At 41.1% G+C, this 21,987-nt stretch overlaps 1 protein-coding gene across 2 annotated transcripts in view; it reads left to right on the forward strand.

Annotated features, from left to right (window-relative positions):
• The first annotated feature begins 513 nt into the window (after positions 1–513).
• Positions 514–21,987, forward strand: part of Ap4e1 (adaptor related protein complex 4 subunit epsilon 1) — a 55,509-nt gene continuing 34,035 nt past the window's right edge. The window contains exons 1-8 of one of the 2 annotated variants that reach the window (XM_075962074.1): positions 514–725; positions 2,786–2,857; positions 4,372–4,495; positions 8,487–8,560; positions 9,796–9,917; positions 10,403–10,562; positions 12,227–12,393; positions 18,815–18,888. In XM_075962074.1, the coding sequence (XP_075818189.1) occupies positions 579–725; positions 2,786–2,857; positions 4,372–4,495; positions 8,487–8,560; positions 9,796–9,917; positions 10,403–10,562; positions 12,227–12,393; positions 18,815–18,888 (940 nt within the window). In that variant the 5' untranslated portion in view covers positions 514–578. Of the gene's footprint in view, positions 726–2,785; positions 2,858–4,371; positions 4,496–8,486; positions 8,561–9,769; positions 9,918–10,402; positions 10,563–12,226; positions 12,394–18,814; positions 18,889–21,987 lie in introns of those variants that run through there. The other variant, XM_075962075.1, reaches the window with a different exon arrangement.

The raw sequence follows: 21,987 nt of genomic DNA on the forward strand, positions 1-21,987 counted from the left end.
AGGCGTCTAGATTAAAAATAAATAAAAATTTTTTGGGCATTGAACATTAACTTCTACCGAAAAATCTGTTTTAAATAAAATTTAAATATTGAGAAATTTTTCAATAAATTAAAATTTATCTTTGCAGAACTACTCTGTTGGGCAATCTTTTTTCTTTTGTTGAGGAATAGGTACAAGAACAACTTAAAGATTTTTTAAAAAAAAATTTCACCTATCACAGACGAAGTTTCAGGTGAAGCACGATAAAGAAGATAAAGAAGATGGTGGATGAGGTCTGTAATTCCACTACCTGGAGGCTGAGGCAGGAGAATGGCATGAATTCATCAACCTACTACTTGGGAGAATCTACAAAATACAAGAATACTCAAGCGCACCCATTTCACCGCTGCTGGGTGATCTTCGTGCCTCTGGAGGACTCAGCTCTTTCTCGTAGGTTCGTGCGTCCCCTGGCGGTCTCCCTAGGAACTTCATCTTGCTCGCACCACCCCGGCGCGAATAAAGATTTCTTATTCAAAACGCCGGAAGTGACTACGGAGGCTGGGAGGCTCGGCGTGAAGGATCCGCGACGGGAGGCCGCGATGAGCGACATGGTGGAGAGGACGCTCACGGCGCTGCCGGGGCTCTTCCTGCAGAACCAGCTGGGAGGGCCTGCGGCCTCCAGAGCTCCCTTCTTCTCCAGGCTGGGCGGCCTCATCCGCGGCGTCACTGCGCTCTCGTCCAAGCACGTAGGTCGGCAGGGCGGGGTGGGGTGGGCCGGGCCGGAGGCTCCGGTCAGCTAGTCGGACGCGCCCGGGCGGACTCCCCAAGCTGGAGTTTGCTGCCTGCACCGACCGCAGGAAGGCCGGCTGTCTAGTCTAGGGGTCCGACGACCCTCCGCGTGTCTTCTCAGCGTCAAACCGATGTATAGTCCATGGGGTGCTTGGAGGATTACAGGAGCTGTCAGTCGAGTGCAAAGAGCCAGCGCGATTTCAGTCTCGGGCTGTAGTCGTCTACGAAGTTTCCCTTTCTTCCCTGTTGAGTTTTAATTTAATTCCTCCTTGGAGGCATCACATACCGCAGCTGACAACCCTGACAGTGCTGTTGTCTTTGCAGGGCTTGAGGTTCTTAGGCTAGACCAACGGCTTGGGCAAAGACGGGCTTTGAAGACGAGTAGTTACAATAGAATTAGTAAACTCCCACGGATTGCGTATGGTACTGATCCAAAGCCTTAAGGCGTGTATGTCTTAAAAACATAATATTGTGTCATAATTTCTTCAGCAGGTATTTATCAAGCCCAGATATGCGTTAAATAATGAGGAAAATAATAAAATACATTTCTTTCCAAAGATTTTGGGCTTAACCTAAGTGTAAGTAAGTTCAATGCCAGTGGAGAGAGGAGTAAGAAGGACAAGATGCCTTCAAAGGTGTAAAATGTCCCTGTGTTTTAATTGTAGGCTGGCGTGTAGCTGTGCTATACTGGGCAGGGCCTGCTGCACATCCCACAGTCATTGGTGGTGTACTTACCATAGCTTAATGATTTTCTTTTGCTAATTTGTAGGAGTGGCCAATTTTTTTTAATAGAAAAAAGTTTATATGTATGTACTGTGTTTGTTTGTGTGTGTGTGTGTAAGAGGGGCAAATTTTTTTAAATGTGTATATATATGCACTGTGTGTGTGGTGTGTTGGTGAGGGTTCATGTACTATATGGTAGGGGTCACAGGACAGCTGGTGTTGGTACTAACTTTCCATTGTTTGAGATAAGATCTCGCTTGTTTTCTTCTGTGCTTTATACTCCAAGCAGGAGGGCCAGGGAGCTTGGGGGGGTGGAGGGAATGGGGATTGCAGATCCACCTCACCACATCAGGCTTTTTATGATAGATTCTGATCCTCAGGCTAAAGCAGCAAGTGCATTTACACACTGAGCCGTCTACCCCTTCTCCCGAATGAAATTGTCAAGACTGGTTTTTGGCTTAGGTTGCAGTTGGAACCTGCACAGGCAACCCGATGTGGTAGTGCTTCACTTGTAGGGTTTGTTTGTTTTTAGATATTTTGCTTTTAGGGTTTTTTTGGGGGGGGTTTTGTTTGTGTGTGTGTTTGTGTGTGTGTACATGAGTGCAGATGCCCTCAGTCCAGAAGTGAGTGTCTGATGCCCTGGCTCTGGAGATTTGGGCAGTTGTGACCCACCAGAGTGGGTGCTGGGAACCAAACTTGGGTCTTTGCAAGAGCAGTGTGCAGTTTTCTCTGTTGCACCATCTTTCCAGCCCTAACTTGGTGTGTGATTTAAAGATAACGTCGTTTAGCTGGGTGGTGGTGGCGCACACCTTTAATCCCAGTACTGGGGACAGAGGCAGGCCGACCTCTGTGAGTTCAAGGACAGCCTGGTCTGTGCTGTTCCAGAACAGCTACCTGGAGAAACCCTGCCTGATTCAGGGGGAAAAAGATAGCATTGTATTAGCCAATAGTTGGGCCAGTGTTTAAGTGCTTAATGGATTGTGTGTCATGATAGGGCACTTGTCTGTAGGAGTCAGTTTTTTCCATCATGTGGGTTCCAGGGATTGAACTCGAACTCAGATCATCAGACTTGGCAGCATGCACCTTTACCCACTGAGTCATCTTGCTACCCATATTTTGAATTTTTTTTTAATTCTGCCAATCTTTACTAGCAAATGAATGAAATAGAGAGGAGTAGTAGGTTAACCTGGAAATAATTATTCTTTCCAAGGAGGTTCCTATGGGCCAGGAAATGTAACTTTTCTAAAGAATGATACTTCATTTTAATTGAAATGGCTATAATTGTGTTTTTCAGGAAGAAGAGAAATTGATCCAGCAGGAACTGAGCAGCCTGAAGGCGACTGTTTCCGCTCCGACTACAACACTGGTACGCTTGCACAGTTGGGCACACTTGCCCTTGAAGCCTGGGTCCATAGAGTATGCCTTTGCAACAGTATTCACTAAGTGGCTATCCAGTGAGCAGCCGGCTGCTCCATGCTGGCCTCTCCGAGACAGTTTGCACATCTTCAGATTAGGACTTGGGTGCTTGTTGTTACCTTCCTTTTAATTGACATGTTCTAACTCTATCTTTATGGGATACACTGTATCAATTCAACAGAAAATGTATGCAGTGTGTATTGCTACTTAACACTTATTACATTTGAAACTTTTAGTGTGTGTATGTATGTAAGCCTGTGCTTATGTGTGCATGCCATGATGTGTGTGAAGACCAAGGTGTAGGAGTTGGTTCTCTTTACTACCTGCATCTATAGGTTTGACATCTGCCTGGTCTACAGAGCTAGTTCCAGAACTCCAGGACAGCCAGGGCTACACAGAGAAACCCCGTCTTGGGGAAAAAAAAGAATTTTAGTTTGTAATGGCCAAATGGTTCATGAAATTATGCCTCTCAGTTCACAGTATTGAGAGTCATTTAAAAAGAGAAAAAGAGTTCTTATACAGCAGATGATTACATAGCTGTAATATAATAATGCTGAGAAGCCTGTGTTCAGTTTAATTGTTTCCCTCCATTTCTTGAGGGTTTGGTTGTTGTTGTTTTTTTTTGTTTTTGTTTTTGTTTTTGTTTTTTGAGACAGGGTTTCTCTGTAGCTTTGGAGCCTGTCCTGGAACTAGCTCTTATAGACCAGGCTGGCCTCAAACTCACAGAAATCCATCCTCCTCTGCCTCCTGAGTGCTGGGATTAAAGGTATGAGCCACCACCACCTGGCCTGAGATGGTTCTTTATTCTAGTCTCCAACTCCTGGGCTCACACTTCAGCCTCCTACCTAGTTCCTGAGTACTAGGATGAAAGGAACACAGCTGGCTTGCAGTTTGATATTTAAAATAGACTATTTTCATTACAGAGTATATTACCAACTTGTATCAATTTTCTAGATTGTTTTCATTTGGCAAAATATATTCAAATCGATTTTCCCCCCTTTGGTTTTTTGAGACAGGGTTTCTCTGTACAGCTCTGGTTGTCCTGAAACATGCTCTATAGACCAGGTTGGCCTCAAACTCTTGAGATCCGCCTGCTTTGGCCTTTCGAGTGCTGGGAGTAAAAGTGTGTGCCACCACCACCCAGCTCAAATTGGTTTTAAATGCCAAAGATGGTCGCCATGGATGAAATTTTGTCTGCGGAACACCTCTAATGAAACTTCTCTGGGCACATAGAATTAGAACTAGCTTCAGGTAGTTTATAGTATCATTGTCAATAAAATATTGAACTAATTTTTTTAACTTAGTAGTGTTGGTGATTGTTAGAAGCAACTTTTATTTCTATATTCTGATATTAGGCAATTCTTCATCACCAGGATAAATGACTCCCTTGTTAAATGAGTGTGGCATACAGAAAATTGAAAGTATTCATTTGTTTACGTAGTGATGGGATGTTTCGCTTTTCAGAAAATGATGAAGGAATGTATGGTGAGACTTATATATTGTGAAATGCTTGGCTATGACGCTTCCTTTGGATATATACATGCAATCAAGTTGGCTCAACAAGGAAACCTCTTGGAAAAAAGAGTGGGTATGTAAATGTTTAAGACTTCTGTTCTTACTGCTTCTCTAAGGTTAAAATGATGGCTGGTATATGTTATGTTTTTAGAGCATTGCATTATATATTTTTCTTTTTTATAGTCCTCGGGTTTTTTGTAGTCCTGTAGACCCTCACATGCACAGGCAAGTTCTCTACCACTGAGTTATATCCCAGCTCAGATTTCCAACGCTAGCCCTTTAGAACACAAAGTCTATACGTAAAATTGGATATGAGTCATTTTGGAGTTATAGGGACGATTAAAAAAGGTACTTGATCATGGGATAATGAGATGCTACATACATTTGTAAAATCCATTAAACTACATATAAAAGAGATGACTTTCTTGTATGTAAATTGTTCTTTAGTAACTCATACTTTAAGAAGCCTGTCTAACCCCATTAATTTAATGATCAGTCCCTCCATCTGGTCCCTCATGGTGATATCTGGCTTTTCTTACTATTGATTAATGTTTCGGTTTTCATACTAATTCAAACTTTTTATAATCCCGATAAAGAAGTTTTTATTAGTAATTTACTTTAAAATTGATTTCTTTCAAAGCTTCTATAACTCTGGGATTTAATTCCAGGCTTTCATTGTCTTCAGAAAGCTCTTCTGTGTATTTCAGACTAGTTCTGCAAGCATTTTATTTCCTGACAGAGTTGTTCCTGTGACCACTGTGCTTAGGTACCAAGCTGTACCTTGAAAATTCTGTGTAGTGGGGGGATTCCTTTTGTTGTTTTGTTGGGGGTTTTTTGTTTTGTTTTGGTTTTTTTTTTTTGAGCTAGTCTGATATGGTTCAGACTGGCCTCTAATTTATCATAGAGCCATGGGTCTAGGATTATACCACCACTCCTGGCTATGTGAACCTAAGATTTTGTGCTTTCTAGATTCCCAGCCCCCTGAGAGTTTTCATATGTCTGAAACTTTTCTTTTTTATGTTCATTGGTGTTTGAAACTTTGATGTGGGTTCACTTCTTTATGCTATGAATACCATTGGTTAATAAAGAAACTGCCTTGGCCTGTTGATAGGGCAGAGTAGAACTAGGCAGGGTAGAGGGGGGGACTAAACTGAATGCTGGGAGAAAGAAGGTGGAGTCAGGAGAAGCCATGTAGCCCTGCCAGAGACAGACGCCAGATGGAATTTTACCCAGTAAGCTAAAGCCACATGGCAATATACAGATTAATAGAAATGGGTTAAATTAAGATATAAGAGTTAGCCAGTAGCTGGGCGGTGGTGGCTCACGCCTTTAATCCCAGCACTCGGGAGGCAGAGGCAGGCAGATCTCTGTGAGTTCGAGGCCAGCCTGGTCTACAAGAGCTAGTTCCAGGACAGGAACCAAAAGCTACGTAGAAACCCTGTCTCGAAAATTTAAAAAAAAAAAAAAAAAGAGTTAGCCAGTAAGAAGCTAGAGCTAACATGTCAAGCAGTGATTTAATTAATACAGTTCTGTTGGTTATTTCAGGTCTGAGCAGCCGGGAACAAACAAGTGGCCTCCTACTACAGGACTTCAGCCTTCTCTCTTGTTACCTGGCTGACTACTGTGTTGGCATAGGCAGGAATTCTTGAAAACAACAGATAATTGAAAATACTGGGGCTGGTGGTGATGGCACATATATTTAATCCCAGCTTTTGGGAGGCAGAGGCAGGCAGATCTCGGAGTTTTAAGGTCAGCCTTATCTTAAGTAGTGAGTCCCAGGCCAACCAGGGCTACATAGAGAGACCTTGTCTCAACAAAACAAAACAAATTAAAAAACAAAAAAAGCAAAAACAAAAAAAGGAAAAAAATACAGATAATTGGTGGTGTCTTAATTTGCTTTTTACTGCTGTGGTAAATCACTTGCTACATTAGTTGGGGTTCTTTAGAGGATGGATATTTATATGTGTGATTTATTGGAGTGACTTTCAGGCTGTGGTCTGACTCCTGACAGGAAGGCCAAGAATCTGGCAGTTGCTCAGCCCACAAGGCTGGATGTCTCAGCCAATCTTCAGTCTGTGCTGGAATCTGTATCATCAAAGTAATGCCTTAGCGACAGGATTGATGGACTTGCTAGTGAGAGTAAGGGCACGCAGGCAAAGAGCCAGGAGATAATGGCCCAGATTTAGGGTGGGTCTTCTCACCTAAAGTGTCCCAACCCAGGGAATCCTTCACAGGAGTGCCCTGCTACTTGGGTTTTAGTTGAGTCCAGATGCCATCAGATTGACAAGATTAGCCACCACACTAACCAAAAGCAACTTGGGGAAGAAAGGGCATGTTTCAGGTTACAGCTCCCAGGCCACAGTCTATCACTGAGGGAAGTCAGGGCAGGAGCTCAGGGCAGAAGCTAAAGCACAGAACATGCAGGAATTCTGCTTACTGGCTTGTTCCTCCAAGGCATGCTTACCCTCCTTTTTTATAGCACCTGCCCAGAGGTGGGCTGGGCCCCTCCACATCAATTATTAATTAAGAAAATGCCCCCATAGACTTGGTTACAGGCCAGTCTAATAGAGTCATTTTCTTAGTTGAGGGTCCTCTTTCAAGTTGACAAAAAGACTAGCCAGAATAGGTGGTGTGATTACTTTGAATAACTTTTGTTACATTTTAATTTTTATACTTAACATTCATTTTTTATTTCCAATTTTATTTTTGTGTCATGTACTGCTCTCTGCCTCTTGCCTATGATACAGTGTGATCAGCTGCCTCCACTGTGTCTTCTCTACACAGTAGCTAGCCCTCAAATTGGGAGCCCAAACAAACTCTTCTTTTGCTCGTTTTGTTTATTTGTTTGTTTTGAGACACAAACCTGGAAACCTGGCTGACCTGGAGTTTATATAGGCCAGGCTGGCCTTGAACTCACAGAGATCTGCCTCCTCCAGAGTGCTGGGATTAAAGGCGTGCCCCACCACCGCCCAGCGAATTAAGGTTTCTTTAATATGACCTTTGAACTAGTTTATTGACTTTGGTCTTGGTGACTTGGGTGAGGGTGATACCTTACCTGAAGAAGGCGTAGCTTCTGCTGTGGGTACTGCCTGGCCTAGTCAGCTTTTTCCTCCCTTTGGGGAGTAATAGCTTTTTTCCTCCGTATTGAAAAATTAGAGTTGGGTGTGCTGCTCCTTTGTGGTTTTGGGACTAGAAGTTGCTGAATGATTTCTGTTGTATAGTGGACAAGGACACATAGTTCCTAGGTAATAGTAAGGATAGCTAACATTAGTATCTCTAGTGAAAGGACTGAAAGAGGAAGAAGAGTGAGGATGAGAGGTAGGTACGTGGGGACTGACTCTGTCTGCGTCTGAGTCCTGGTTCCTCCATGTCATAGCTAGAGACTTTGGGATGTTAGCCTTTCTTTTGACCTCATCTCTATACTGGCATAGTAATCCTACCTACTTCATAGGGTTGTTTGGAGAATTAAACGAGGCAAAGCTTGTAGTTACTGACACATAGTAACTAATAAATATCATTGCCTGTATGAAAAGTCTCCAGAAACTCCGTCAAGTGCATGGGTCCCGTGTTCATCGTGTCTGTCATGATGTCAGTGCATTCATTCCTCTGCCCTAAAACAGTTTTGAAACAGAATGCTCATTGGACAGTGAACTGTTACTCAACACTGTCTTCAGATTGAGAAAGTAAGGTGTGAGTAACAGGATTATAGATAATAAATCATCAGTGACTTGATGCTAACTTAATAACTAGGTTTTTGAATAATTGCGTTTGGCTCTAAGAGAGAATATTTTGATTGATCATGTGGAGATTTTCACTAGATCTCTGACATTCATGGGGCTTTAATTTGGTATCTATCTTGTAGAATCTGTGATTCTGAATGTGCAGGACTAAGGACACCTGAAATCATCTTAGAGAAGTTTGTTAACCCTGTATTTACACTTTGTTTTTATATTACCTGTAACTGATATGCTTCACACTTGGATTTATTTATGGGCTTTAACTTACTAGGAAAGGAATTTTGGGGGATACTTAGTAATGAAAACTTTTTCTTCATTTTTTAATAGGTTATTTGGCTGTTTCTTTATTTCTACATGAAAGTCATGAACTTTTGCTTCTTCTTGTGAATACAGTGGTAAAGGTACTGTATCATATTGTATGCTGGTTAATATGAAGTCTTATTTCTGCTCTCATATGACATTTCTCTGTAGTCATAGTTACTTAAATAATTTGAAAGTGTATGTTTACTTATGGAATTGTCTTAGATAACTTTTAAAGGCTTATTTTTTAAATTATATGTGGATGTAAGGGCAGAGGCCTGTGGGGGTCAGAAGAGGGCATCAGATCCCTTGAAGCAAGAGTTACAGGCAGTTGTGAGATGCCTGGCCTAGGCACTGAGATTTAAACTCCAGTCCTCTGCAGGAACTACCATTGAGCCACATCTAGAAGGGGTTTTTGTTATTTTATTTTTTAGATTCTGGTTGGTTTGGAACTCACTGTGTAGATCAGGCTTGTGCCAAACTCAAAGAGATCTGCCTGCTTCTGCCTACCAAGGGCTGGGATTAAAGGTGTGTGCCTCATGCCTAGCTGTATATTTTTGGCCTTGTACTTCTGATCCTCCTGGATCCACCCCTCCTGAGATTGCAGTGTGCACCATTACATCTGGTTTATGACATGGGTTTTGTGCGTGCTAAACACACTCTACCATCAGAACTACATTCCAGCTCTGTTTTATTTGTGTGTGTGTGTGTGTGTGTGTGTGTGTGTGTGTGTGTGTAAGACCTTTCCATTCTCCTCCCCCCCCTTCTGAAACAGGATCTCATGTATCTCAGACTGGTCTCAAACTCACTGATCTGCCTGCCTCAGCCTCCCAAGTGCTGGGAATTAAAGGTGTGCCCCACCACCTTCCAATTGATATCAAAATTCTTAATAAAACACTTGCAAACTGCCAGGCAGGGTGGAGCACACATGCAGTATGGTATTCTGTGTTTTTAATTGTTGAAATGAGGCAGTTAGTATGCATAGTTATTATTATAAGGTGTCTATTAATTCCTGCCATTTTGTGTGTATGTGAGTATGTATGAGCATATACTTTTTATTGTATAAATTCTAAAGCTCCATTTATGTTAACTAGAAAAGTTTGTGAAGTTGTTTTATTAATTTGGAAAAATTAGAGTGCTATAACAAAGGAGACTCTTCTGGCCTGTAGCCAGTCAGCAGCCTTTGACTATTACGGAAAATGAAATCAGTGTGTGTGTGTGTGGGGGGGGGTATTTTGTAGGATATAAATTGCTTATAAAGAGGAGAGATTATAAGCAAGCAGGATTGTTGTGGTGTTTGGTTTGTGCAGACTGTCTTCTTTCGTGCTTATGGCAGGACCTGCAGAGCACTAACCTGGTAGAAGTATGCATGGCCCTCACTGTTGTCAGCCAGATTTTCCCTCGAGAGATGATTCCAGCCGTTCTTCCATTAATAGAAGACAAACTTCAGCATCCTAAGTAAGTAAATTATTTTGACATAGTTTTCGTGACTTTTTTTCAAAACAAAAATTTACTTAAGTGTGTATTTTATTTATTTTTTTACAATTCCATACATCGGTACAATGTATCTTGATCATATCCACTTCTAATTCCCCAAGCCCTCCCAACACAACCTCTTCACCTTTATGTCCTTTTCCCCTCCTTCTAATAATACTGACAATAACAGCAGCCAACCGAGTCCAGTTAGTGCTGCCCATGCATGCATGGGTGTTGAACCATCCACCAGCACATAAGCAACCTGACAGTGGCCATGTCCCCAGCAGTCGCCAACTGCTAAGGCTGGAACCTTTTGAGTGTCTCTACTGTTCATTCTGTAGGTGACCAGAGCTTCAGTGAGATCCTGAAGACAATGGTCATGTCTTTTTCATACTTTGCTGCATTAGAATAAATAATTAACTTGGTAGCCCAGGTTGCCTTGTTTATATTTCATTTTTTACCCTTAGGGAGATTATACGAAGAAAAGCAGTTCTGGCATTATACAAATTTTATGTCATTGCTCCTAATCAAGTACAACATATCCATACTAAATTTCGGAAAGCACTTTGTGACAGAGATGTTGGTGTCATGGCTGCCTCTTTGCATATATACCTTAGGATGATTAAGGTAAGTTGGTAATTTTAGCATGTGCTCAGTTGTTACCAACTATCACTATGGAATTTGAAGAAAATGCAGATATTTCAATAAAATGATTAATACTTAATACCATTATCAGGCTAGAGAGTTGGCCCATGGGTAAGAATGCTTGTGCACAAGCAGGGGGGTCTGAGACCAGATCCTAGCACACATGTAAAAGCTGGGCATGGCCATCCGTGTGTGCCTGTAGTCCTAGTGTCATGATCCATGTGTGTGCCTGTAGCCCTAGTGCTGTGATCTGTGTGTGTGCCTGTAGCCCTAGTGCTGTGATCCCTGTGTGCCTGTATTCCTAGTGCTGTGATCCATGTGTGCCTGTATTCCTAGTGCTGTGATCCATGTGTGTGCCTGTAGCCCTAGTGCTGTGATCCTAGTGCTGTGATCCATGTGTGTGCCTGTAGCCCTAGTGCTGTGATCCGTGTGTGCCTGTAGTCCTAGTGCTGTGATCCATGTGTGTGCCTGTAGCCCTAGTGCTGTGATCCGTGTGTGCCTGTAGTCCTAGTGCTGTGATCCATGTGTGTGCCTGTAGCCCTAGTGCTGTGATCCTAGTGCTGTGATCCATGTGTGTGCCTGTAGCCCTAGTGCTGCGATCCATGTGTGCCTGTAGCCCTAGTGCTGAGGGAGGCAGAGACAAAAGGGGTCTAGGGCCTCCTGGCTGACAGTCTTGTTCTAGGTGCAGTGAGAAACGCTGCCTCAAGAGAATAAGGCAAAGGGTGATAGAGCAGGAGTCCCAGAATCCTCCTCTGGGCTCTGCATGTGCATAGGCACACACTCTTGTACACACATGTGCAGATATCTACTATACTCACACACATAAATATATTTTATGCTGCTATTTACTTCTAAATGTAACTTTTATAAATTGCTAATAATATGGATTTTATGCAAGAAAGATTGGGAGTTCCAATCCACACTGGTCCAGCTTTAGAGGACAACTGACTGTGAGGTGCCCAACCGCAATAGTTACATCTACAACACAACTCCTACACCCTGGAGAAGGATGGAAAGATTGTAAGATCCAGAAGGTCAGGGCATGTGCTGTGAGATAGTATCTTCTACAGTGTGAGAGGGAGCTACACACATGATCCCAACAATGTGGTCACCTAAACAAAGCCTGAACAATGATACCAGGTGACATCCCATTGTGGATGGGGGAAATCTCACAAGGTCACACCCCTCGATGAAGAGCTACAGGCAGCTAATGGCTACGGAGAGTCGGTCTTCTCCAGGGATGAGCCCCTAATAAGCTATCTAATACCAGGTGGTTATCTTAAACGCATACACATGTGAACAACACTCAGTGGACTCAGCAGGTTGTGTGTGTATGTGTGTGAGAGAGAGAGAGAGAGAGAGAAAGAGAGAGAGAGAGAGAGAGAGAGAGAGAGAGAGAGAGAGAGAATAATAATTAAAAAGAGGTCATGAATTTGAGAGAGAAGTGGAGGAGGGACATGAGAGGATTGGTAGAATAAGAGGGAGGAATGAACACAATGTAAATACAGTATTGATGTATGAAATTATAAAATGTGTGTATACATGTGTATATATGGATATAAAAGAATAATGCTGGCCACATAGCACATTTGAGGTCAGAAAAGAAAGATAAGAAAAGACATTAACAGATTTTTTTTTTAACGTAGGAAAATTCCTCTGGATATAAAGATCTGACTGAGAGTTTTGTGACAATTTTAAAGCAAGTGGTGGGAGGAAAGCTCCCAGTTGAGTTTAGTTATCACAGTGTGCCAGCGCCGTGGTTACAGATCCAGCTCTTGAGAATACTGGGACTGCTGGGAAAGGACGATCAAAGGTAGGCTCTCCAGGTCACACCGTGACCACACCTCATCATAGCCTGTGCTTGCTCACGGAGAAGTTTCGTGAAAAACCAAAATTCCTAGCACTTACCAGCTTATGGTGGTAAATAAACCAGTGTAAGAGCAGAGTCCTTCAGGTTGCTGGGACATTCCTAGCTTACCCACATTTTCCCCTTGTGGAGCATAGCTGCTTGAGCATTAGCATAGAGGGTGAACGGTAATATTTCACCCGTGTGAGTCATGTGCTGTCTGCTGCAGCTGCTCCACTCTGTTGTCATAGAGCTAAACAACCGTAGACAGCACATTTAATATGTTCCAGGAAAGGGTTTTATAAACACTAAAGCCTAAATTTCAGATGGACTGTACATTTCTTTTGTTTTTTTTTAGCACATAAAAACTATTCACATTTACAGCCATGAATAGGAGTGAATATGACCAAAATAGATTATGTATACTATGAAAATTTCATGATAAAGCCCATTTTTATTAATAGGTGCTAATGAAAACATAGAAGTCACAAAAAGGAAAACAAAGTGAAGTATTATCTGCTTTAGCAGATAAAGATAGAGATTGTCTCTTGGAAGCACCTGTGTGAAATTTAACTAAATTCAGACCTGCCTTTAGAGTTAGTTACCATCTTATAGGTAACACAGAGAGAGATGATGCTAAACTAACTATAAGATATAGACTGTAGAGAAATAGCAGGCGCGATTTCCATCAATTAGATGGAAGAGAAAACTAGGAAGTGAGACTATACAGAATAGAGAACTTTAGAAGAGATAGCCAAATACAGTGTGTGGGTCCTGGGCTGGCGAGATGGCTGAGAAGGTAAAGGTGCTCCCCACCAAGCCTGAAACCCATGATGACTCTTTTACAGTGTTCTCCGACCTACACAAGGGACCACAGTCTGTTGAGGACACACATGTACACACGCATGGATATATACACACAAAACTAGTAAATACATGTAAATAAAAAGGAATAAGTCTTATTTGGATTCTGATTTTCAAGGAAATTGTGATGTAACTGATAATTCAAGTACAAATTGGACATAAAATATTAAAGAATTGTGACAGTACATATATATATATGTGTGTGTGTGTATTACAAAGGAACTGTGACTATCTGTATCTATATCATCTATATTATCTTGTACAAATGCATTTGATTTTGAAACATTCATGCCTATAGCAATAAATGTTAATCTAGAATTTACTTCAAAAATAATCTTTATGTGTAGGAATTAGATAAAGTTGGCCGTGACTCAATTGTGTAAGTGAGGTAATAAGGGTTTACACTACTCTTTTTTTTTTTCTGTTTTTTTTGAGACAGGGTTTCTCTGTAACTGTGTAGCCTGTCCTAGAACTAGCTTTTATAGCTAAGGTTGGCCTCAAACTCACAGAGATCCACCTACCTATGCCTCCCGAGTGCTGGGATTAAAGGCATATGCTACCACCGCCCAGTTTACACTACTCTTTATTAGGTTTGTAATGTTTGTATATCTTTAAATTTTTCCATAGTAGAAATTTAGAATAAAATTTATATCAACAGCAAAGAGAATTTAGTTTTCAAGCACAAAAGAAGTAAAACACACAAGCATTAAGAAGAATTAGAGAAAACGCCACATTCGATCATTTCTGATGACACCAATTCTGTTTTAGAGAGGCTATTGGACACTTCTTAGGAAGGTCACATTGGGAGTGGATGCTATATGATCTGAGAATTTTCACATCTTACTCATCATGTCTATTCTTGTGCTAATTTTGTTGTCCTTTAGGCCTTCAATAAAATTGTGGTTTCTATTTTATTTTTTAAATTTTTATGTGTATGGATGTTTTACCTGCATGCATGTCTGTGCACCATATGTGTGCCTAGTGCCATGGGAGCCAGAAAAGGGTGTCAAGTTCCCCTAGAACTGGAGGTACAGGTAGTTGTGAGAAACTATGTGGGTGTGGGGAGTTGAACCTGGGTCCTCTAGAAGAGCAGGTTGCTTAACCACTGAGTCATCTCTCTAGTCCCAAACCCTAATTTCTTAATACTGAAAATAAAACTAAACAAACAACAGCTGTCTGATTGTCTCAGACCTATAGCTGTCCTTTGCTAAGTCTTGATCCACTTGGAGATAGAGGTGTGTGTGTAGGTACAAATTTTATCATGCTTTTAGAAATAGACTTTTTTTAAGTTCCGAGAATTGTACATGTCATAGTTAGGGTTGCTATTGCTGTGATGAAACACTGTGACCAGAAGCAACTTGTTGGGGGAAAGGGTTTATTTTGTTCACAGTTCCATATAGCAGTTCATCATCAAAAGCAGCGAGCTTGGGAACTCACTCATACAGGGCAGGAACCCGGAAGCAGAAGCTGATGCAGAGGTCATGGAGGAGTACCACTTGCTGGCTCACTCCTTCTCATTGCAGATCTGCATAAGAGTGATCACTAATAACCTTGTGGTACAGTCAACAACATTAGTGCAGACCTCTTCAGTTTAGCCTCAGGCAGGTTCTTTTATTTTTTTCATTTATTTTGTTTGTTGGTTGGTTGGTCTTTCGAGACAGGGTTTCTCTGTAGCTTTTGGAGCCTGACCTAAAACTCATTCTGTACACCAGGCTGGCCTCGAGCTCACAGAGATCCGCCTGCCTCTGCCTCCCAAGTCCCGGGATTAAAAGCATGCGCCACCACTGCCCAACTCAGGCAGATCCTTAAGACAAGGGCAGAAATCAGCAACATTCTTTGCCAGAATACCAAAAGCATGATCTCTAACACAGTTGCTAATATTGTTCTCATCTGAACCCACTTGAGCTAGGCCTCCACAGTCCACATTGCTTTCGGCACCACTGTCTTTCAGCTCCTAGTAAGATGGTCCCTTAAGCCCCACTATAACAGTCAGTAGTTTCTTAGTCCAACTCTTCCACATTTCTACAAACAAAACAAACAGAAAACAGCAGCATGGTCAGGCCTGCCACAGCAGTAGTTCACTCCTGGTCCCACTTTCAGTCTTAGTTGCCTTCCTGTTGTCGTGAAATGAAAACATTTAATTTGGGGACTCTCAGAGGATAGTGGAGTCCATGACCGTCATAGCAAGGATCGTGGTAGCAGACAGGCAGGTAGCAGCCACGGCCCTGGGGAAGTAGCTGAGACCTCACATCTGATACATGCTACTGGGAATAGCATGGGCTTTTGGAAACACCTTCTCCAACAAGGCCTTATAATCCTTCCAAACAGTTGTCCCCAAACAACTGGGGACCAAATATTCGAATATATGAGCTCTTGGTGGCTGTTCTCATTCAAACCACCACAGTACAAGAAGTTCCTATTCCTACATTATTTATTTACATATATCTTAGAATTCTTGGTTTTTATACTTAGTCTCATGGATTCCAGGCTGTCTCAGGCTCACTTGTAGCTAAGGATGACCTTGAACTTCTGATCCTCCTGCTTCCACCCTGGACTACCAGCATGCTCTTCTGTGCCCAGTTTACATACAATTACTGCTTTTGAAGTGTTTTCTGAAGTATTTGAGAGCAAGTCTAACTACATTTAGTTTCTTTTTTTTTTTTTTTTTTAAGATTTATTTATTCATTATATACAACATTCTGCCTCCGTGTATGCCCACACGCCGGAAGAGGGCGCCAGATCTCATTACAGATGGTTGTGAGCCACCATATGGCTGCTGGGAATTGAACTCAGGACCTCTGGAAGAGCAGCTGGTGCTCTTAACCACTGAGCCATCTCTCCAGCCCCTACATTTAGTTTCTTTGGGAGCAAGGCTCTTTCTGTCCTAAGAAAATATTTGTTAATCAGTGTTCTGGCATTAATGTTAAACATTGGGTTCATCTGTGTTCTAGTTCTTAGCCTTCCAAAGGGACCATCCTTCAGTCTGTTGCTTTACCTCAGGATTCACCTCTCTTGAGTCCTCACCAGTTCTAACTGAGCTTATTATATATATAGATAATATTCTGCCCTATTATATCATGGAGCTCTAGTTCAAGGTTATTGGAATTCTGCCTGAAAATTAGTAATTTCGTGGAATCGTATTATATAAACCTTACTGGTCTAGAAAAGGGCTTAATGTGTTGTCAGGATTAACTTCAGGAACACTTAGCAAATTTTATGTACTAATTTTGTTGTCATTACCTTCTTTGTGGATGAACTTGGAGATTATATGTAAAGATGAATAAGAGCCAGGCAGTGGTGGCACACACCTATGATCCCAGCACTCGCCAAAGGCAGGTAGATCTCTGTGGGTTCAAGGCTAGCCTACTCTTCAGAGAAAGTTCCAGGACAACCAGGGCTACACAGAGAAACCCTGTCTTAAAAAACAAAACAAAATAAAAAAGATGAGTAAGATACTCTTTACCTCAGATAGTTCAGCCAAATGGTAGCTAGGCTCAGTTAAACAAATTTATAGAGTCTAACTCCTGTGCTATGGAAAATTAGAATATTCATTTTCTTTTTTGAACCAACGATAATGACATTCTATGTTAATAAATCTTAGAGTTAATGAGACTGAAGAGATTGCTTACAGGTTAAGAACACTTGTTGCTCTTCCAGAAGCTTCAAATTCATTTACCCTTGTGGCAGCTCACAGCCATCTGTAACTCGAGCACCCTCTTCTGGCCTCCATAGGCAATAGGCATGCACACGGAACACAGACATACAAGAAATATAAACATCCATACACATAAAATAAAAATGATTTTTTAAATATAATTCATACAATACTATTATTAGCTCAATGCACTAAAGTAAAAATGTTACTTCCTAACATGATTATAAAGTATTTAATTTAAAATTTTTCTTAGGAAAGTTTTATATCTATTATTTGAATAGTTTCTTGTGTTTTTTAGCATTGTACAACTCAGGTTATTAATATTTAGCTCAACCTTGTCCATAATTGTTTCCATTTTTATGAGGTTTTTGCCTCTTTGACAAGACCTTGGCTTGTAAAATTGAGAAACTATACTATAATCTAGGGGCAGTATTGTTGAATTTTGTAGAGGGATTCCTGCTATAGAGGAAGAAATACACAATAAAATAACAAGTAAATTTTAGAATGTCATTCTGGATTCTCAAGGAATATTTATACTCTATCTAGACAAAATGAAAGCACATAGACTTCCCATTGTCTTTTCTAATTGTATCTCGGAAAGAAGAGAAAATTGCTGAAGGAGACGGCCGCTGTCCATGGCTCCAGATCATTTTCATTCTTGTCTGTGTCGTAATGTGCTTTTTCTGCAAGACCACTGTGCATGAACTTGGTTGTTGCTTAGCATGTTTTTCATTCTATTTTTTAATTTTTAAAGCATATAAAAGTTACCAGCTGAGGGGCTGGAGAGATGGCTCAGCGGTTAAGAGCATTGCCTGCTCTTCCAAAGGTTCTGAGTTCAATTCCCAGCAACCACAGGTGGCTCACAACCATCTATAATGAGGTCTGGTGCTTTCTTCTGGCCTGCAGGTGTACATGTAGACAGAATATTGTATACTAAATAAATAAATATTATTATTATTATTGTTATTTTTTTTTAGAGAAAATTACCAGTTGAGAAGCATTAGTTCTTGCGTTAGCCTCTTGGGGGCAGAGTGCTAGGGCTGCAGAAATGCTGTGTTTTAAAAACATTGTTGTTGGATTTTTAAAAGTATCTACTTCAATCCAGTTAACTGTCACTATAGTCAAAGGCCATAAAAACATAAGTGGTTTATTTTTTTTATTTATTTATTTATTAGTTTTTTGAGACAGGGTTTCTCTGTGTAACAGCTCTGGCTGTTCTGGAACTCACTTTGGAGACCGGACTGACCTTGAACTCATAGAGATCCTCCTGCCTCTGCCTCCTGAGTGTGCCACCACTGCCTGGAAAGTGGTTTATTTTTAATAAAGGGTGGAAATTAAAAATTTGTTCCTAAGGAACCTAGTTAGTCTTCAGGAAAAGACCAGAATTTGAATATTTTTCTCACAACACACAAGTTGATATTTTCTGAAATAATCTGGATAGGTAGAATCTTTTTTGGTTGTGAGCCTAGTCTTTAATGGCAAGGCCATCTTCACAGCCCAAGGATATGTGAAACATTAATATTGTAGCAAAAAGCAGAAATATTTTGTTATTAATAAAATTATAAGAGGGCAAGCATGATCAAATAAGAAGCTGGTTCGTAAACTAGGACCAGATTGGGGCAGTATTGGCTGATCTCTGTGTATGTCCTCATTGGCTAAGTTAGTCACTTTAGTAAAGAAGGAAGTTTTTCTCATGAAAAGACCAAATGAGTTCTTTTGATGTGAAATTTGTATACTTTTACTGTAAAAATAAATTTTTTTCGCTTGTCTTCTGTAGATCCTCATTTTTAAAGAGAGAGAAGTTTGAAAATCTATTTTGTTGGGTTAGAATGCTATAATTCTCCTGCAAATAAAATATCTCTTAAACAGGACAAGTGAATTAATGTATGATGTTCTTGATGAATCCTTACGAAGAGCCGAGTTAAATCACAATGTCACTTATGGTAGGTAAAATATGAATGTGTTTTCCTAATGGCTGGTAGTGCTTTTCAGTGTTGGAGCTAAGTCTGCTTTACAATAATATACAGTCCAATGAAATTTTATGCATTAATTCTAAAATGCTTCCCTGTGTTAATGTAAGCCCTGAAAATAATAGTAATTTGAAATTGTGGCTTTGTATGTGTGAGTATAGATATGCAAGTATGTGTATGTACACCTGCATGTGTGTGCACATTCGTGTGGAGGCCAGAGGGCAGTGTTGGGTGTCGCTCTGACCACAGATGTGTGTGGGGGGGGTAACCACATGTGGAATGTGAGACCAGGAAGCAGTGTTGGGTGTCGCTGTGACTACAGATGTGTGGGGGGGGGTAACCACATGTGGAATGTGAGACCAGGAAGCAGTGTTGGGTGTCGCTGTGACTACAGATGTGTGGGGGGGGGGTAACCACATGTGGAATGTGAGACCAGGAAGCAGTGTTGGCAGTGCTCCTTAGAGCTGTCTGTCTTACTGCATGAGACAGGGTCTTGCACTAGGACCTGGGCTTGCTGATTAAGCGAGGCTGGCTGGCCAGCGTGATCCAGATATTTTTCTCTCTGCCCCCCCAGCACTGGGACTGCAAGCATGTGTCACTATGTCCGGCTTTTCTGTTCGTTCTAGGGAACTAACAGAGGTCCTCATGTTTGTTCCTCATGCTTGCTTGGCAGGCGCTTTACCAACTGAGCTCTCTTTTCAGCTGCGAAATAGTGACATTCTCTAAATATGTGCTTAAATTCCTTTTTATAATTTAATTTCTACCTGGTGTTTAGGCTAGGGTTTAAATTGTTATAGAAAAGTAAACAAAGTATAATGCTTTATTATTATTAATGGCCTGTGTGTTCATGACCTATGTGTGTAGGTTTACATGTAGAATCAGGGCACAGTTTTCTCTCCATCTGCTTTTCTGTGTGCTCCAGTAATTGGACTCAGGTTGCCAGGATTTTGTGGCAAATCCTTTGCCCACTAGCTATCTCTCTGGTCCTGATACATTTTTAAGCTTAGAAACCTGCAGACGCACCTTTTATTTTAAGCACTGCCAAGAAGGGACTGGCATAGAGGCTGCTCTTTGAGTTAGAAGTGTATACTCAGATTTGTGTAGTGTTGGAGAACTCTAGGTGGGAAAATAATTTTAAAAACCTGCCAAATAGAGAAGCTGTAGCTCAGTTGATAGAGAGCCTGAAGTGCTGTGGAGTTCTGAGTGTAGTGTGAGCACTGCCTGTAATCCCAGCATGTGGGAGGGGAGGACAGGAGGATTCTCAAGGGTCAGGGTCATCCTTCACTTTCTGGTAAATTCAAGGTCAGCCTAGGGTGCATGAGACCTTGTGCTACTCAAAAAATTAATCAAATTGGTTTTCAACTTAGTTATGCCTAAGTACAGATTTTGAAGTACTAATATTTCCTATGCTAGTATCCCAGTAATATCATAAGCATCTATACAAAGTTTAGAATTTAGATGGATGATTTCAAGTTTTTTGTTTGTAAAACAAATTTGATACCAGAAGAGTTCTGATTGACAAGAAAAAATATCAGTTATAATAGGAAAACAGAATACCATCGTTTTAAATCTTACTTAGGACTGTTGTAAAAGTTCAAGGTTCAACAATGTTGTTTGTTTGTTTGTTTTAAGACAGGGTTTCTCTGTAGCTTTGATGCCTGTTCTGGAACTTTAGCTCTGTAGACCAGGCTGGCCTTGAACTCACAGAGATCTGCCTGTCTCTGCCTCCCAAGTGCTGGAATTAAAGGCATGCGCCACCACTGCCAGCATGTTTTTATTTTTAAAGATTTATTTATTTATTATGTATATGTTGTTCTACCTGCATGCATGCCCACAGGCCAGAAGAGGACCCCAGATCTCATTACAGATGGTCGTGTGGTTGCTGGGAATTGAACTCGGGTCCTCTGCAGGAACCAGCAGTGCTCTTAGTTAACAGCATCTCTCCAGCCCCATTTTTTTCCCAAATAGCACTCGTGATATTAAATATTTTATATTTTTCAAGTCACATAGATTTCTTTTTTTTTTTAAGCAAAATCTCACAGAGCCTGTGTTAGCCTCAAATCACAACATAGCTGATGGTGGCTTGAACTCTTGATACTCCTGCTTCTACCTTAGTGCTGGGATTATAAGCATGTTACCATGCCAGGTTTCACATGGGTTTCTATTGCATGTTCTCCTTTTTAAAAATTCCTTCATTTCTTCTTATTATCCATGTGTGGGTGCCCACAGAAATGCTTACGTTCCATATCTTGCCTGTGGAAGCCAGAGGACAACTTAGGGTGTGTTCTCCTCTCCCACATGTGGGTCCTGGGATCAAATTCAGGTCACCAGCTTGTGTGGCAGGCACTTTACCCACTGAGCCATTTCACCCCCTCTCTCTCCCTTTTTGTAAAATATAAAAATAATTCTTAGTGCATAGGCTTACAAAAGTAGGTTCAGGATGGTTCTGGTGGTTTGCCCATTTTAGTACCTATCTGAATATATAGTCCGTGTTTTTAGGTTCACTTACTGTATAGTATTTAGATTAAAAATCAGCTCCCTTCTTGAATAGGAATTCAGATTCTGATTTATTTTCCTCAGCTATGGAAGGTGTTGTATAAAATCTTTTCCTACAGAATATTTGTGCATTAATTGATGTGCGACATCTAGTGTGAGGTCCTGCTGGTTGTATGTTGAACATCTTAGAAGCATACATGATGGAATCATGTGGTTGCTACAGCCTGGGCTGTGGGGATGGAGTGATTCTGTTGGCACTTGATGTTCTTTACTTTGTACTTGTTTATATCTGCTGATTCTGTGTTCTACTGTGTCTCACTTTTTTGTTGTTGTTGTTTTGTTTTCTTTTATTTGTTTTTGTTTTGAGATAGAGTCTTCCTGGTTGGCCTGGATCACAATGTAGTCATGCTGGCCTTTCTCTTTCAGCGTTCCTCCTGTCTCGGCCTCCTGGATGCTGGAATTACCGGCATGCATTACCTCAGTTTTGCTTTATGTCTTCTTTCAGATGCTAGGATTGCACAGGCCTTATAATACTTAATGATGTCTTAATAATTCTCCTCTTTCTCTTTGGATGTG

Source organism: Microtus pennsylvanicus, chromosome 2 (assembly GCF_037038515.1).
Source record: "Microtus pennsylvanicus isolate mMicPen1 chromosome 2, mMicPen1.hap1, whole genome shotgun sequence".
In the NCBI taxonomy this organism is placed as follows: Eukaryota; Metazoa; Chordata; class Mammalia; order Rodentia; family Cricetidae; genus Microtus; species Microtus pennsylvanicus.